The 14,887-nt window shown below is 40.8% G+C and overlaps 1 protein-coding gene across 1 annotated transcript in view; it reads left to right on the top strand.

The window, feature by feature from the left end:
* Positions 1–5,612: 5,612 nt before the first annotated feature.
* Positions 5,613–14,887, top strand: part of uba7 (ubiquitin-like modifier activating enzyme 7) — a 48,123-nt gene continuing 38,848 nt past the window's right edge. The window contains exons 1-16 of the mRNA XM_047348910.1: positions 5,613–5,694; positions 5,980–6,047; positions 6,132–6,300; positions 8,091–8,225; positions 8,394–8,500; positions 8,584–8,674; positions 8,926–9,058; positions 9,271–9,368; positions 9,448–9,597; positions 10,904–11,068; positions 11,406–11,510; positions 11,618–11,698; positions 12,378–12,533; positions 12,786–12,951; positions 13,050–13,246; positions 13,360–13,424. Of these exons, the coding sequence (XP_047204866.1) occupies positions 6,001–6,047; positions 6,132–6,300; positions 8,091–8,225; positions 8,394–8,500; positions 8,584–8,674; positions 8,926–9,058; positions 9,271–9,368; positions 9,448–9,597; positions 10,904–11,068; positions 11,406–11,510; positions 11,618–11,698; positions 12,378–12,533; positions 12,786–12,951; positions 13,050–13,246; positions 13,360–13,424 (1,865 nt within the window). The 5' untranslated portion in view covers positions 5,613–5,694; positions 5,980–6,000. The remainder of the gene's footprint in view (positions 5,695–5,979; positions 6,048–6,131; positions 6,301–8,090; positions 8,226–8,393; positions 8,501–8,583; positions 8,675–8,925; positions 9,059–9,270; positions 9,369–9,447; positions 9,598–10,903; positions 11,069–11,405; positions 11,511–11,617; positions 11,699–12,377; positions 12,534–12,785; positions 12,952–13,049; positions 13,247–13,359; positions 13,425–14,887) is intronic.

A 14,887-nucleotide genomic window follows, 5' to 3' on the forward strand; every position in this document is an offset into this window, starting at 1 on the left:
TTGGCACCAGGACACCCTAGGCAGGAGGTCAATGATCAACTTTGTTGTCGTATCATCAGACCTTTGGCTGCATGTTTTGGACACTCGGGTGAAGAGAGGGGCTGAGCTGTCCACTGATCACCACCTGGTGGTGAGTTGGATCCGCTGGGGTAGGAGAAAGCCGGACAGACTTGGTAGGCCCAAGCGCATAGTGAGGGTCTGCTGGGAATGTCTGGCGGACCACTTGGCCAGGGATGTATTCAACTCTCACCTCCAGGAGAGTTTTGACCAGATTCCGAGGGATGTTGGAGACATAGAGTCCGAGTGGACCATGTTCTCTGCATCTATTGTCGATGCTGCTGCCCGTAACTGCGGCCGTAAGGTCTGCGGTGCCTGTCGTGGCGGCAATCCCCGAACCCGGTGGTGGACACCGGCAGTAAGGGACACTGTCAAGCTGAAGAAGGAGTCCTATCGGCTGTTGTTGGCTTGTGGGACTCCTGAGGAGGCTGACGGATACCATGGGGCCAAGCTTGCCGCGGCCCGGGCGGTGGCAGAGGCAAAAACTCGGACCTGGGAGGAGTTCGGTTAGGCCATGGAGAAGGACTACCGGCTGGCCCCGAAGCGATTGGGGAGCTGCTGACCTCGACTGGGGACATTATCGGGCAGTGGAAGGAGTACTTCGAGGATCTCCTCAATCTTGCCATCACACATTCCCTGGTGGAAACAGAGGCTGGGGACTCGGGGTTGGACTCTTTCATCACCCAGGCTGAAGTCACCGAGGTGGTTAAAAAGCTCCGCAGTGGCAGGGCTTTGGGGTTGGATGAGATCCGCCCTGAGTACCTCAAGTCTTTGGATGTTGTGGGGCTTTCATGGTTGACACGCCTCTTCAACATTGCGTGGCAGACGGGGACAGTGCCTCTGGATTGGCAGACTGGGGTGGTGGTCCCCCTACATAAGAAGGGTGACCGGACGGTGTGTTCCAACTACAGGGGGATCACACTCCTCAGCCTCCCTGGTAAGGGCTACACCAGGGTATTGGAGAGGAGAGTCCGACCGATAGTCAAACCTTGGCTTCAGGAGGAGCAATGTGGTTTTCGTCCCGGCCGTGGAACACTGGACCAGCTCTATACCCTCTACTCGAGGGTTCATGGGAGTTTGCCCAACCGGTCCACATGTGTTTTGTGGACCTGGAGAAAGCAATCGATTGTGTCCCTCGTGATGCCCTGTGGGGGTTGCTCCAGGAGTAAGGAATCGGGGGCACTTTACTAGGGGCCATCCGGTCTCTGTACAAGCAGAGCAGGAGTTTGGTTCGCATTGCCGGCACTAAGTTCGGACCTGTTCCCGGTGCATGTTGGACTCCGGCAGGGCTGCCCTTTGTCACTGGTCCTGTTCATAACTTTTATGGACAGGATTTCTAGACGCAGCCAAGGGCCGGAGGGGATCTGGTTTGGGGACCAGAGGATTTCGTCTCTTCTTTTTGCAGATGACGTGGTCCTGCTGGCCCCCTCTAGCCAAGACCTACAGCACGCACTGGGGTGGTTCACAGCCGAGTGTGAAGGGGCAGGGATGAAAATCAGCTCCTCCAAGTCCGAGGCCATGGTACTCGACCGGAAAAGGGTGGCTTGTCCTCTTCAGGTTGGGGGGGAGTTCCTGCCTCAAGTGGAGGAGTTCAAGTATCTCGGGGTCTTGTTCACGAGTGAGGGAAGAATGGAGCGGGACATCGACAGACGGATCGGTGCGGTTGCCACAGTAATGGGGGCGCTGTGCCGGTCCGTTGTGGTGAAGAGAGAGCTGAGCTGACAAGCGAAGCTCTCGATTTACCGGTCAGTCTACGTTCCTACCCTCACCTATGGCCATGAACGTTGGGTCATGACCCAAAGAACGAGTTCCCGGATACAAGCGGCTGAAATGAGCTTCCTCTGTAGGGTGGCAGGGCACTCCCTTAGAGATAGGGTGAGGAGCTCGGCCATCCGGGAGTGGCTCGGAGTAGAGCCGCTGCTCCTCCACATCGAGAGGAGCCAGTTGAGGTGGCTCGGGCATCTATACCGGATGCCTCCTGGACGCCTTCCTCGGGAGGTGTTCCAGGCACGTCCCACCGGGAGGAGGGCCAGGGGACGGCCCAGGACACGCTGGAGGGACTATGTCTCTCGGCTGGCCTGGGAACGCCTTGGGCTCCCCCTGGAGGAGCTGGAGTTGGTGTACGGGGAGAGGGTCGTCTGGGCATCTCTGCTGAGTCTGCTGCCCCCACGACCCAGTCCCGGATAAAGCGGAAGACGACGAGTACGAGTACATCCAATACTTATTGCAGCATTTATTGCACTGCTTATAGATGATATCAGAAATGTAGGTGAATTAAATGTTTTCAATATAAACCAAAACCAAGCGGAAGTTATTTTATTTATGTGCTGATTTGAAAAATACCACACAATTCTGGTTCATTCCTAGTGCTCCGTTCAGCTGTTTAAATTACTATATGCCAGTGAAAAAGCTTAGAACTGTCCAGCCATCATACTGCACACACAGGAGATGGATCCTATGTCCCAGGGAATAACATATATTGGTGTTTAATGTAAATATCAAGCCCACAACAAAAGCAAAAGAACATTTGAAGGTATTGGCTCAAAATTGAAGATAGTGTCAGTATCCACAGGGAAATGAGGCCTGTAAAAACGATAATTGAAATAGCCAGTCAGTGAGGAAGAAATCAATACTGTAACATAAAATCATGAAACTTTATTTTTAAAAACATATCCTGTTGTGTAATTAAACCTAAATGGAAGTGTTTTGCCATAATGACCAGTGTTACATTTAGTAGTTAAGCGAGAAGCTTGAAACTTGTGAACACCCTCCCAGCTGTGATGTACAGTGGTGGCAGCATCATCTTGTTTGGATGTTTTGCTGCTGGAGAGATTGCTACACTACACAACACAGATGGCATCATAAAGAATAAAAGATTATGTGGAAATATTGGGAAGCATCTCCAGCCATCAGTCAAGAAGTTAAAGTGACAAGTCACACAGCTTGAAAGGCAATTCTACCAATTTTGGGGGTAAAGTAAAAAAACAAAATGTGTCTTGTTATTCTGGCGCTTAGCAAATAAAAATAATTTCCTTCTTCAGCTCAATTAGGCTGAGCTGAAGCAGGAAATGTTTAGTCTGATTTCATTTCAGATAGCGAAAAATAACCAATAAATATCTGTTTCGAACTGTACCTTGGCTGGCTGTGGTTTACTTGGATTAACCATAACACCTTAATGAAGTATTAAGACTATTAAGATTTAAATAGTTATACTGACTTATATTGGCTTTATATATTTGACCTGTTCTGCTTAACTCTCCTTAAATGTATTTTTTGGGGGATTTGCTTTATTTCACTGTGCTGTACTGTCATGCTAATTGCAAGTTTTTAATGTTCTTGATAAATAAATTGACATTGACAGTGATAGTGGTTATCATTTCAGCAGTGTTCTAGACTGGTCCATAAACAAAAACGTGTACAAAGCACAGAGTCATCCGGATGATTATGCCAAGAAGTTCTGATGTTTGGAGGGCATGAATCATTTAAACACAGCGGAAGTGGCAAGCCTTTACTCTGTGGTCTACTGGGGTGGGGTATACACAGGGCAGTTAAAACAAACACAATAACATGGAGGGCTTGTCAGGGTGTGAGCTCTTTCCTTGGCTGTCCTCCAGGCTATAATGATGAAGTGTGAGTGGAGGATAGTGGCCAGGCTCATGTCAATCAGACAACATCTTTTAGCTCCTGTGAGGAACTGATTAAACTCAGAGCAGATCCTCCTGTCACAGACTCATCCACACACAGTGAAGCAAGGAGTACTGCCAAACCTCAATCAAGCAGGAAAGGGTCTGATTCTATGACAACAGCAAACTGTAAAAACATGTCTACTTTATTTGTGTTGTTCTCCTCTCCTCTTATTATTTTACATATCTTCATTTCAGCTAGTTTGTTTTTCACTGTGTTCTCGTCATTTTGCTATAGTCTTGTTGATTCATAGGGCAGGTTTTCTTTTGTACATTTGCTTCTGTCAGACCGAGGCTCCCTATAAGGGATCGGTCAAATGCAGAGGACAAATTTCGTTGTAATGTACATGTGCAATGACCAATAAAGATGATTTAATTAATTAATTAAATTAACAACCATTTAAGCAATAATGTTGTAATACAGTTTTTTGCATCAAAGAAATACCCCTCCAGATCTACTTGCTTAGTTTTCTTTTTAGTTTTTTCCCCTTCTGACCCACGACATACTGATTTATGAGTGGAACAGTGAAGGGGACTTTCTTATACTTTGATAAATTGGTTAAAATCTCATTTGAAAGACCAGGACTACTTTTTGACAGTAAACAGTTATAAATCTGAGCAAACATGATGATATCCTCCTTATTGCTCAGCTGTCTGACCTGTCTGCTCCTATCGTCCCTCTTTGCTCTTTAACAACATCCTGTCTCTGGCTGGGTAAATCCCTCCACTTTTTTAGAAAAATACCCTAAAATCCATGAGACAAGTCCACAGACAGACTGTGACAAATAATCCCTGAGTGCGCTGTGCTGCTTTTGGTCTAGAAGGCTCAGGTTTTGAGAAAATAAGGCTGCTTGCATTATCTTGTGTTATCATACGTTGTGTTATTTTTACTTCATGAATGAAAACAGGATGTCCTCTGGTCTGCCTGGTCTTGTGAAATCTTGATCAGCACAGACCACCTAAAAGTGCAAGAGCTGCAGACACCTACAATACAAAGTTAATTTGAGTCTTTCATGTCAGGAAACCTTGTGCCTCATTTGGACAAGCCTCTCTTGCTTGCTCTAGTGTATGGCGTCGTTAAAAAGCGTGTGTACTAACACAATCCTTTACCATTTTTCCACAGAAATGGGCAGCACAGATTTTAGGCATAATTCTGGAAAAAAAAAAAAACACATACACCATTTTAGTAGGAAAAAATTCTGAAACCCTCCACACCTGTTCTTGGCTTTAACAAAGTTTGTATTACGTCAATGCCCACATAAAAGCACTTATTCATTTCTACGCATGGCAGCATTCATATGCTAGGCAGTTTAAATAGGTTTACAGGGAAAAAATTAAATACCTTTTGAAAAAGATACGTTAAAAATATTACATAAATAACATTTGCATTAGGTTGCATGCATTACACAAAAAATAAGTTACAGAATGCAAGTTTCAAAATAAATACTTAACAACATAAAACAATAAATTGATAAAGTAAGGTTTTGATTTTCCCTGAAAGCTGTGTTAAATAGCAAAGTTCTCATTCCTGATGTAACCTTCGTGAATATTTTTGCACAATCTCTATCTATGCTCCTCAGATGTATTCCAGATCTGAGGAGCGTAGAAACTAAATGCTGCTTTCCCCTGTTGTATAAATATAATATATGTAGACATTTAAATATAGACTTTATTGTGAACATAACATCTATTCATTTTTTAATCTAATATCTAAATGCTATTTATTTAAAACAATTCTGAAACTGCAGAAACAAGGTTACTGTAAAGTAGACTGAGAAGACATTGTTGACGTCTTGCATGTCTTAAACTTAGTGGACTTTGAACTTGCTTGGTATGTGGAAACAGGACAGACTATTCTGATTGACGTCGAGCACACAGGCAGACCCTTCATCAAGAAATTAGATCCACGAAATGGAGCGCCTTCTATGATTTTATAAGTGAAAACGAAAACCTAGTAAGCATGTCTTGTTTTTGTTAGAAGTCTTGATCTGCCCCCTAGTGGCCAACATACGAGTGCACACACGGAAGGATTTGTTTTTTGTTTTTTTTTGCGAAGTCATTGTTGAGAAATTAATCTAAAACGAAAGTGAGATTCCGGTAGTGTTAAACTATCATCAGATCACTGGTCAGAGCTACAGGTTTTGCTCTTTTACTGGTTTGAACTGCCTGCTTGCTTCAGAATCGGACGGCTTTAATTCAGATATTTGCTTCCCTGTAAAGTCACGCTGTTTTGTTTCAGACAAGAACCTGAGGGATCAACATGGCACGAACCAATGAAATCGATGAGGGATTTTACTCCAGGCAGCTGTAAGTAACAAGGCTGATGTTCGGGAGGGTATTTTAAAAGGTGTTCAACTCATTATTGGTGTGCTTGGTTTTTATCTGGGACAGGTATGTTCTGGGTCATGAGGCGATGCACCGGATGGGAACAGCTGAGGTCCTCATTGCAGGGATGAAGGGGCTGGGAGTGGAAATAGCCAAGAATGTGATTCTGTCCGGAGTAAAGTCTGTCACTGTCCAGGATGAGGGTCGGGCTGAGTGGTCTGACCTGTCATCGCAGGTAACAACTGATAGCTTTTAGGAGAAATAAATGAAGTAAAAATCTCTGAATAAGAATAACTTTCTGCTGAAGCAATAACTTGTCAGACTTGATCCACCTGCTTGTTTGATTCCCGGTTTGTAGGGTATTCTATGGCAGGTCTGAAAAAGATCATATTAAAAATAGTTGACCATGTGGTTTAACATGTAAAAGATCAGTGTAAGGGAAATATGTAAGTACCTGTACAGACATTTTACTTTCAATATAAGAACATACTAAACCCACCTATCTGTGTACAGTTTAGGGCTGCAGCCAACGATTATTTTGCTAATAGATTGATCTGTCGACTATTCAAATAACAAAAGGTGCATAATAGGAGATTTTTACTGAATTTGAACCAGGCGAAGTTAAAATTATGCCACTTGAGGGGTTTTTCCATCTTAAATGCAAAATGTATGTATTTCTTGTACAATTGGCCTAATTACTGCTCTGAGTGAGTTGTTCTTTCAGCTAATGGCGGGTTTTACAGTCTGTATACTCCAGTTAACAATTATTCAATTACTAAATTAGTTGACGATTATTTTAATAATCGATTAATCACATTAATCCGATTAATCCAATTAATTGCTTTAGCCCTAGTACAGTTATAAACCAGCAGCAACAAATCATTCAGAATAAATAATCAACATTTCTGAAAGTTAACCAGACACCATTTGGTTTATTTATATAAAACGAATGAACAAAATCAAAATGGCATCATATGGTCCAATTTATAATTAATCATATATAACTAAACTAAGTCCAAGTTAATGTGTAGTCCAGTTAATTTCAACACAACCGTGTCAGATTTACATTCAAATAAAATGTAGTCCAAGTCAATCCAGTGTGGTAAAATTCAGTTACAAACAGCCAGATTCAGATGCAGTGGTATACAACCAAATCCTATTAATTTACAATGCAGTCAGTTTCAGATCTATTAAAATAGTCTGATTGAATTCTGTTATAATAAAATCAAATTCAGATCCAACAACAATAAAATCTGATTTAAATTGATTCATTGCCAGTTCAATCCAGTTACAGTTAGTGAGACCAGTTCCACATAATTACAATACAATATGTTATTTTTCAATTAAATAAAGTCCAGGATAATTCAGTTGTATTGCAAACATGTTTAAATCAAGACCAGTCTCATCTAGGTGGAGGTGCTGTTATATTTATTTCTTTTTTTAGCTCTTCATGCTGTTTTGTGATGCTCTTATCATCTTTTATGTCACTAAAATTCTCATTGAGAGCAAAATGTATCAGAGTCAAATACCTTGATTTCTATAAGTTCAATGTTTTACATCTTTGATTGTGGTGTAGTTGTGCTGCCTAAGTTGCAAATGCTCTTGCAAACTTTTATGTCAGTTATTCATTTCCAGGTTAAATAAAGGTTTAAATAAATAAATATTGCAGTAAAGTATGTAGTAGTTGTGCAATCAAATTATTTACAATCCAATTCATTTACAATACAGTAAGATTCAGATCAGGTTAAATGCAGCCTAATTCATTCCTGTTGCAATAAAGTCAAATTCAGATCCGTTATACTCTCTTTTTCTTCTCAGTAACAATGCAGTCAGATTAAGATTAATTAACATACAGTACATTTCAGTTCAGTTACAATTTAGTTGGATCAGTGAAGGCATTTCCTTATTTTTCTGAGAGCGGATCAAAGTCAGGGTGCTGGGGATGAACGTTAAGGCACTTCAAAACTGATAAAAAGCTAGAAACACTGAGGCCATCTGGTTTTCACCTTTTTGTTGTTTCTCCAGTTTTTTCTGAAGGAGGCTGATCTCGGTCAGAACCGAGCCACAGGTTCCCTTCCACAGCTGTCTGCATTAAACCCTCATGTGCTTGTGTCCGCACACACCGGACCACTAAATGAAGACCTTCTTCAAAAATACCAGGTGTTGTTTTATATATTCACTAATGATGCATAAAGACTTCAACTTTCAAACATGTAACAACGAAGAGCAGGGAAAATACTTTTGTCTTTAAACAAATGAAAGTCTCTTCATGTAGAACTGTGCAGTGAAGTCCAGTAACATGCAGCTAAAGATTTGTAATTTATCCAGGTGGTGGTCTTCACCGACTCCTCGCTGGATGATCAGAAGCGTTTTGGGGATTTCTGCCACACACGTGGAATTAAGTTTATAGTCACAGACACAAAAGGGCTCTGTGGGTAAGAGTGTGCATGCATACACTGTGAAATAAACTTGGCACAGTGGAGAAGGAAGGTTTGTAAATTTTGATATACATTTGCAGCCAGTTGTTTTGTGATTTTGGAGAGGGGTTTGAGGTCTTGGATCAAGATGGAGAGATGCCTGCATCACTGATGATTGACCGAATCACTAAGGTAATAATGCCCATATATTTTAAGTAATGACAGGTCTCTCGTTTGTGTAACATTAGGTCACAACATGATACTTAAAGTGCAGTATGACGAAAAATTGAAATATATAAACCAGATTAGCAATGATATTCTGACCTTTATAATTAAAACGTAACACCTCCTGAGAGTGTCACCCAGTGGACTTGGCTAAAATAATACTTTTGTGCCCATTAACGTTTGAATATTTTTTAAAGATTTGCCTGCATTTATTTCAGGACAATCCTGGAGTTGTTATCTGTGCAGATGACCAGAAACATGGACTTTTCGATGGCTCAAAAGTTATTTTCTCTGAGGTCCAAGGCATGACAGAACTCAACAGTATAGGCCCGGTGGAGATCAAAGTCTGCGGTTAGTGTTGCCTAACTAAAAATAATTTGCCTTGCTTTTGATTTTCTTAATTGCTGGGGTCATTGCGACACTCATGCACCAGGATATTACTGAGTCACGTGACATTTCATTTGTCTGAGCTTTAGAAGAGATTCATGGTGAAATTTTGTGGATTCCAAGAGAATTTCTCTTTATCTTTCTGTCTGTATTTTATTCCTCACCTCGATCACCAGGCCAGCATTCCTTCAGCATCTCTGACACTTCCAGCTTTTCTGAGTATGAACGAGGTGGAGTGGTGACTGAAGTTAAGCAGCCCCTCGTGCTGAATTTTGTAGGTGTTTACAGTTTCAACATTAGCTTTAAAAGGAAATGTCCCCACACAAGTAAAATAATAAACACATGCTTTGCAGAAACCACTGAGTGAGGCTTTAAACGACCATCAACTACTGATTATGAATGACTACGGAAAAATAGCCAGACATAATACTTTGCACCTGGCCTTCCAAGCCCTGCATGGCTTTGTGAAGAAAGAGCAGCGGCTCCCTCAGTCATGGTCACAGGTCAGCAAAAATGTTGTATGAGAATATGATGACGGTGCTGTGAAAACTATTCCTTCCTTACAGATTTCTACTGTTTATATTTTTTTTGACTCAGTTACATGTTTTAGATTATCAAATGCATATAAATTTTGGACAAAGATAACCTGGGTTATCTGTTTTCAAACAGTTATTTCTTCCACTGTAAAAATAGCTAAACAAACCGACCTGGTTCTACATAAAAAAAAAGTAGTCGCCACATTTTTTTTAAAATTCAGTTCAATTCAATTCAGTTTTTATTTATATAAAATTCACAACACATGTCGTCTCAAGGAACTTTATAAAGTCAGTTCAGTCGAATCATACATATTTCAAGTTCAAACATTCCAATTAATCTTAACTATCAAACAAAGTGCAGTTGGATTCAGTTTATTATTCAAATTGGTTAAAAGTGTTTCTATCTAAGGAAACCCAGCAAATTGCATCGAGTCAGTGAGTTCCATTGAGTTCAGCTTCACTAGCCAGACCCAGCCTTATCACTGCCTAACCTGTAGAATCAAAAATCTCCTTAAATGGAACCTGTCTGACAACATAAAGTAGGGTGAAAGGTCTCAAAAAGCCCTGAGCTAAAGGAATTCAAGAGCAGGTAAAAAAAACTACAAAGTCACTGTCGGTCTGCAAAAGGTAGCAATTGAACCCTAGTGAGAGCCATTATCCACAAATAGAGAAAACAAGGAAGAGTGGTGAATCTTCCTATGAGGAGCTGTTCTAACAAATTGCTTCCAAGAGTACATCAGTGACTCACCCAGGAGGTAACAATAGAACCCAGAACAACATCTAAGGTCAGTGTTCATGACTCAACCATAAGAAAGAGAGTGGGCAAAACTGGTGCAGTCCAGGGCCAAAATCACTGTTGACCAAAAAGAAAACAATGGTCCATATCTTTCTGATATAAAACATCCTGAAGATCCCACTTTTGGGAATGTAGCTTCTGGATTGACAAGACAAAACTGGAACGTTTTGGAAGGTCTGCATCTGGTGACAGCTGCTGTAAAACTAACATTCACACAATTACTTTTTCACGCAGGGTTAGATTGGTTTAAATTTTTTTTCCTAATAAATGAAATTATCATTTGAAAATTGCATTTTTTATTAACTTGAGTTATCTGATATTTGTCTGAAATTAAGGTAAGATCTTAAACAACTGTTGACTAGACAACAACAAAAACAGAAAAAATCCGTGAGAGGCAAATACTTTTTCACAGCACTGTATAATGCAGTTCACATGATGGTCTCAACTCACCTATAATAACTCAATGAACTCATACAGTCAGATGCAGATCTGCTGCTTAACATGGTGAAAGAGTTGAATTTGGTCGCAAAACTGGAAGAAGTAGACGAAGCTGCACTGAGGAGCTTCTGCTTCACCGCCCGGGGCGATTTGGCTCCTATGAACGCTTTCTTTGGAGGCCTGGCGGCTCAGGAAGTTATCAAGGTAAAGTCAATTATTGAAAATGACAGCCTCTTGTTTTTTACATCTATGTCCTTTATTATAAAAGCTGAAAAATAGAAAATTTCCTGCTGTTTTTTTGACGGAGGTTGTAGTTTTGAATCAAACAGAAAGTAAGACAAAATCCCAATTTATCATCAAATCACACATCAACAACTTCTTTCTGATTTTTTTAGGCTGAAATAAGTGCATGACAGCCCATGCTGTTTGTTGATGTGTGTATAGACTGAAAATAGTGACAGTCTTTCTGTGTTTAGAGAACTGCATGTTGCCATATACTATACAATCTCATGTTTTTTGACCTTTTAAAATATTTCTACAGGCATGCAGTGGGAAATTTACCCCTCTACAACAGTGGCTATATTTTGATGCCCTGGAATGTCTCCCTGAAGATGGAGGTTGTCTGAAAGAGAGCTTATTTTCACCAGTACGTCAAATGATTGCTTTAATTTAAATGCTGATGTTGTCAATCAAACAGTCTCTTGAATGATTATTTCTCTGTGATTTAAGCTCTTCCTTTTATCTCTCTGATAGAAGGGTACAAGGTACGACGCCCAGATCGTCGTCTTCGGGTCTGAGTTTCAGCAGAAGCTCCTGAGGCAGAAGTATTTCCTGGTGAGGACAGATTAGCTCTCTGTCCAGCAGAGGGCAGGCTTTCAATTGGAGATACCTGAACTCCTATTTGTGCTATAATTTGATTTTACCTGTGACTGATGGCACATACAGGAAAATGGCATTCACTTCCTGGCAGTGCAGACCTTTTGCTCTAGAGGTCATTTAAATGTGCCTAGCCCTATCTCTGTTTGCTGTGAAATGTTATATTTTTCTACAGCTTACTGGCTGCATGTTTATTTTTTAGGTTTGAAGAGGACATTATGTGCTATGTAGCATTTTTTAAAAGCTGAACACAACAGTATTACATTAAATTGCAAAGTATTGCAATTAATTAGTTGCAATTAACCCACATGTTCTGTTCCAGTGAGATTTAGAGTCTTGGTCATCAAAGTATATCTGTTTATATCTATAAGACAATCCAACTGGTCAAATATTATTATTGGCAGGCAGCGCATGACTGAGTGGCACATGAGCTATAGTAATGTAATACAAAATACTGCACTGAAGCAGTCTTTTACAATTGAGTTACTCCACACATTGATATTGGAATGACAAGTTAATATGTTGTGCAGCTTTTAATGAAATAGTTTTCTGCCATAATATGAGGTTGGGAGACCACTATGAAAAACAGCTATTATGTTCATTTGGCTTGAAAAACTTGTTTTTCTTGTCTTTTTAGGTTGGGGCTGGTGCTATCGGCTGTGAACTGCTTAAAAACTTTGCTCTTATTGGGCTCGGTGCAGGAGATGAAGGCCACATTACTGTAACGGACATGGACTTCATTGAAAGATCCAACCTTAATCGCCAATTTTTATTCAGATCTAAGGATATTGGGGTGAGAAATCTCACAGTTTCTAAGAACCAGACGTTTGCAGGTTTGCGTGATTATTCTATTACACCCATATTAAGTGAAACAGTCACTACGTTTCACTGTTGAGATTGTTGAGGGTCTTTCTCTCAGATTACACATAACTCATATGTGAAATCACCCAAATTAAGTATTCATTAAGCTCTTCATTCATCCATCATGTGTTTTCTTTTTCTTAATTCAGAGACACCTCTCATCTGCTCATGTCTCTGTAAACAGGAGCCCAAATCTGAGGTTGCAGCCAAAGCAGTAGCAGAGATGAACCCACAGATTAAAATCACTGCACACCAGAACCGTCTAGACCCTGATAGCGAGGGGCTGTATGACTACAGCTTCTTCATGGGCTTGGATGGTGTGGCAGCGGCCCTTGATAACGTGGAAGCTAGTAAAGAAGATTAGCATTATAAAATTGATCCCTCATTGCCACAACAAGGTTAAAAGAAGTTTTAAATTGTTCAATCCGTTTTTTGTACATGCTCCTAGGGGTTTATCTCGATAAGCGCTGTGTTCAGCACCAGAAACCGATGCTGGAAGGGGGAACTTTAGGAAGCAAAGGTCATACTCTGGTGGTGGTACCTCATCTCACGGAGTCCTATGGACCGGCCAAGTCGAGCTCCGGTAACACCATCCCTCTGTGCACTCTTAAGAACTTCCCACACCGGATTGAGCACACACTACAGGTACTAAACTGAGCTCCTTTGCTTTCTGTTTGTTAAAGTGTAAAATTAGGTATTCAGATGAATGACAGTTAAACTACAACTGTGTCAACTAAGTTAACATGTTATTGTTTCAGTGGGCCCGGGACCAGTTTGAAGGACTGTTTAAACAAACACCTGAAAATGTCAATCTCTTCTTGAGGTGAGCAAAGACTCCACCGTCATTTGGATCTTATTAAGGTTCAAAACAAGCTGATTCCACAGACTGGGGTCAGTCTTTCCTATCACTTGGAAACACGTTTTTAGCATTTAAGTCACTAAACTTACTGAAATGTAAACTTTTCAACATTTTGTCACATTATAACCACAAACTTTACTGTATTTTATTGGGGGTTTTTTTGTGAAGTGGATGTAAAATTAAATGGCTGTGGATCTTCTTTTAGGAAAAACCTAAACAATGTGGTTTTCCTCTGATACCCCTATAAAATCTACTGTAAAATTTGCCTTCAGAGTAAAGCTAATCAGTAAATAGAGTCCACCTGTATGGAAAGAGTGTGATATGACAGCAAAAATACCAAGCGACCGGCGCCATCTGAACCGATAGGCCAGGCAAGTAGATCATTAATCAGAGAGGCAGTTTAGAGTCCCATGATGACTCTGGAGGAGTTCCAGAGATTCACAGCTCAGGTAGTAAAATATGTCAACTATTACTGGTGCACTCCACAAAATTGTCCTTTGTGGAAGTGTTGTTAGAGAAACACTATTGTTCGAAGAAAGCTATATAATTCATATTTGCAGTTTGCCACAAGCCATGAAGGGGATACAGAAAACATGTGGAGGAAGGCCAGATGAGACCAAGTCCAAACGTTTTGACCAGCATGATAGACATAATGTGTAAGGAAAAACTTACACTGCACATAACCCTGAGCACACCAATCGCCACAGTGAGAGATTGTGGTTGCAGCAATATGCTGTGGAGATGATTTCCATTAGCAGGCACAGTAACCCTGGTCAGTGTTGGTGGGAAGATGAATGGAGCTTTCAGGGTGATCCTGGAAAAAAAAATCTTGTTGGAGTCTGTAAACGATTTGAGACTTGCTACAAAAATTCACCTTCCAGCGGACAGCGGTATAGCCACTGTCCTGCTGGAAGGTGACCCAGTCAAAGCCCAGACCTAGACCTAATTCTCAACTAGATTTAGTTTGCTACTTTAGTAGCAAGGCCAGAGCCAAATCTAGTTGAGAATTTATGAAGATTCAACAAGACTTAAAAAAATTGAGAACTGAATGAAAATTGAATTTCACAGGCACTCTCCAGTTAACATTACTGAGCTTGAGTGGTTTTACATATAGGAATGGGTAGAAATGTGAATCTCTAAATGTGTAAAGCTGGTAGAAACATACCGCCAAAATGAGTGCAGTTGCATTTGCAGCAAATTGTGGTTCTAACAAGCAGTGACTCGTTTGCTCTCTGCCTGCTACAACATCATCCTAATTACTCAACTCTGTGACCTGAGCTTATTTTACAAATAACACCTAATGTACTGAACTAATGACAAAGCAAGATGACAGAACAAATAAACAGCAATGGTTTTGAGCTTCTAGAGCCAAACATTGTGGGAGCTCTGAGCCTCGGAGCCTTTCTAATCCAGACATATTTAAATTT

The sequence above is a fragment of the Girardinichthys multiradiatus genome, chromosome 20 (assembly GCF_021462225.1).
Source record: "Girardinichthys multiradiatus isolate DD_20200921_A chromosome 20, DD_fGirMul_XY1, whole genome shotgun sequence".
NCBI classification, from domain to species: Eukaryota; Metazoa; Chordata; class Actinopteri; order Cyprinodontiformes; family Goodeidae; genus Girardinichthys; species Girardinichthys multiradiatus.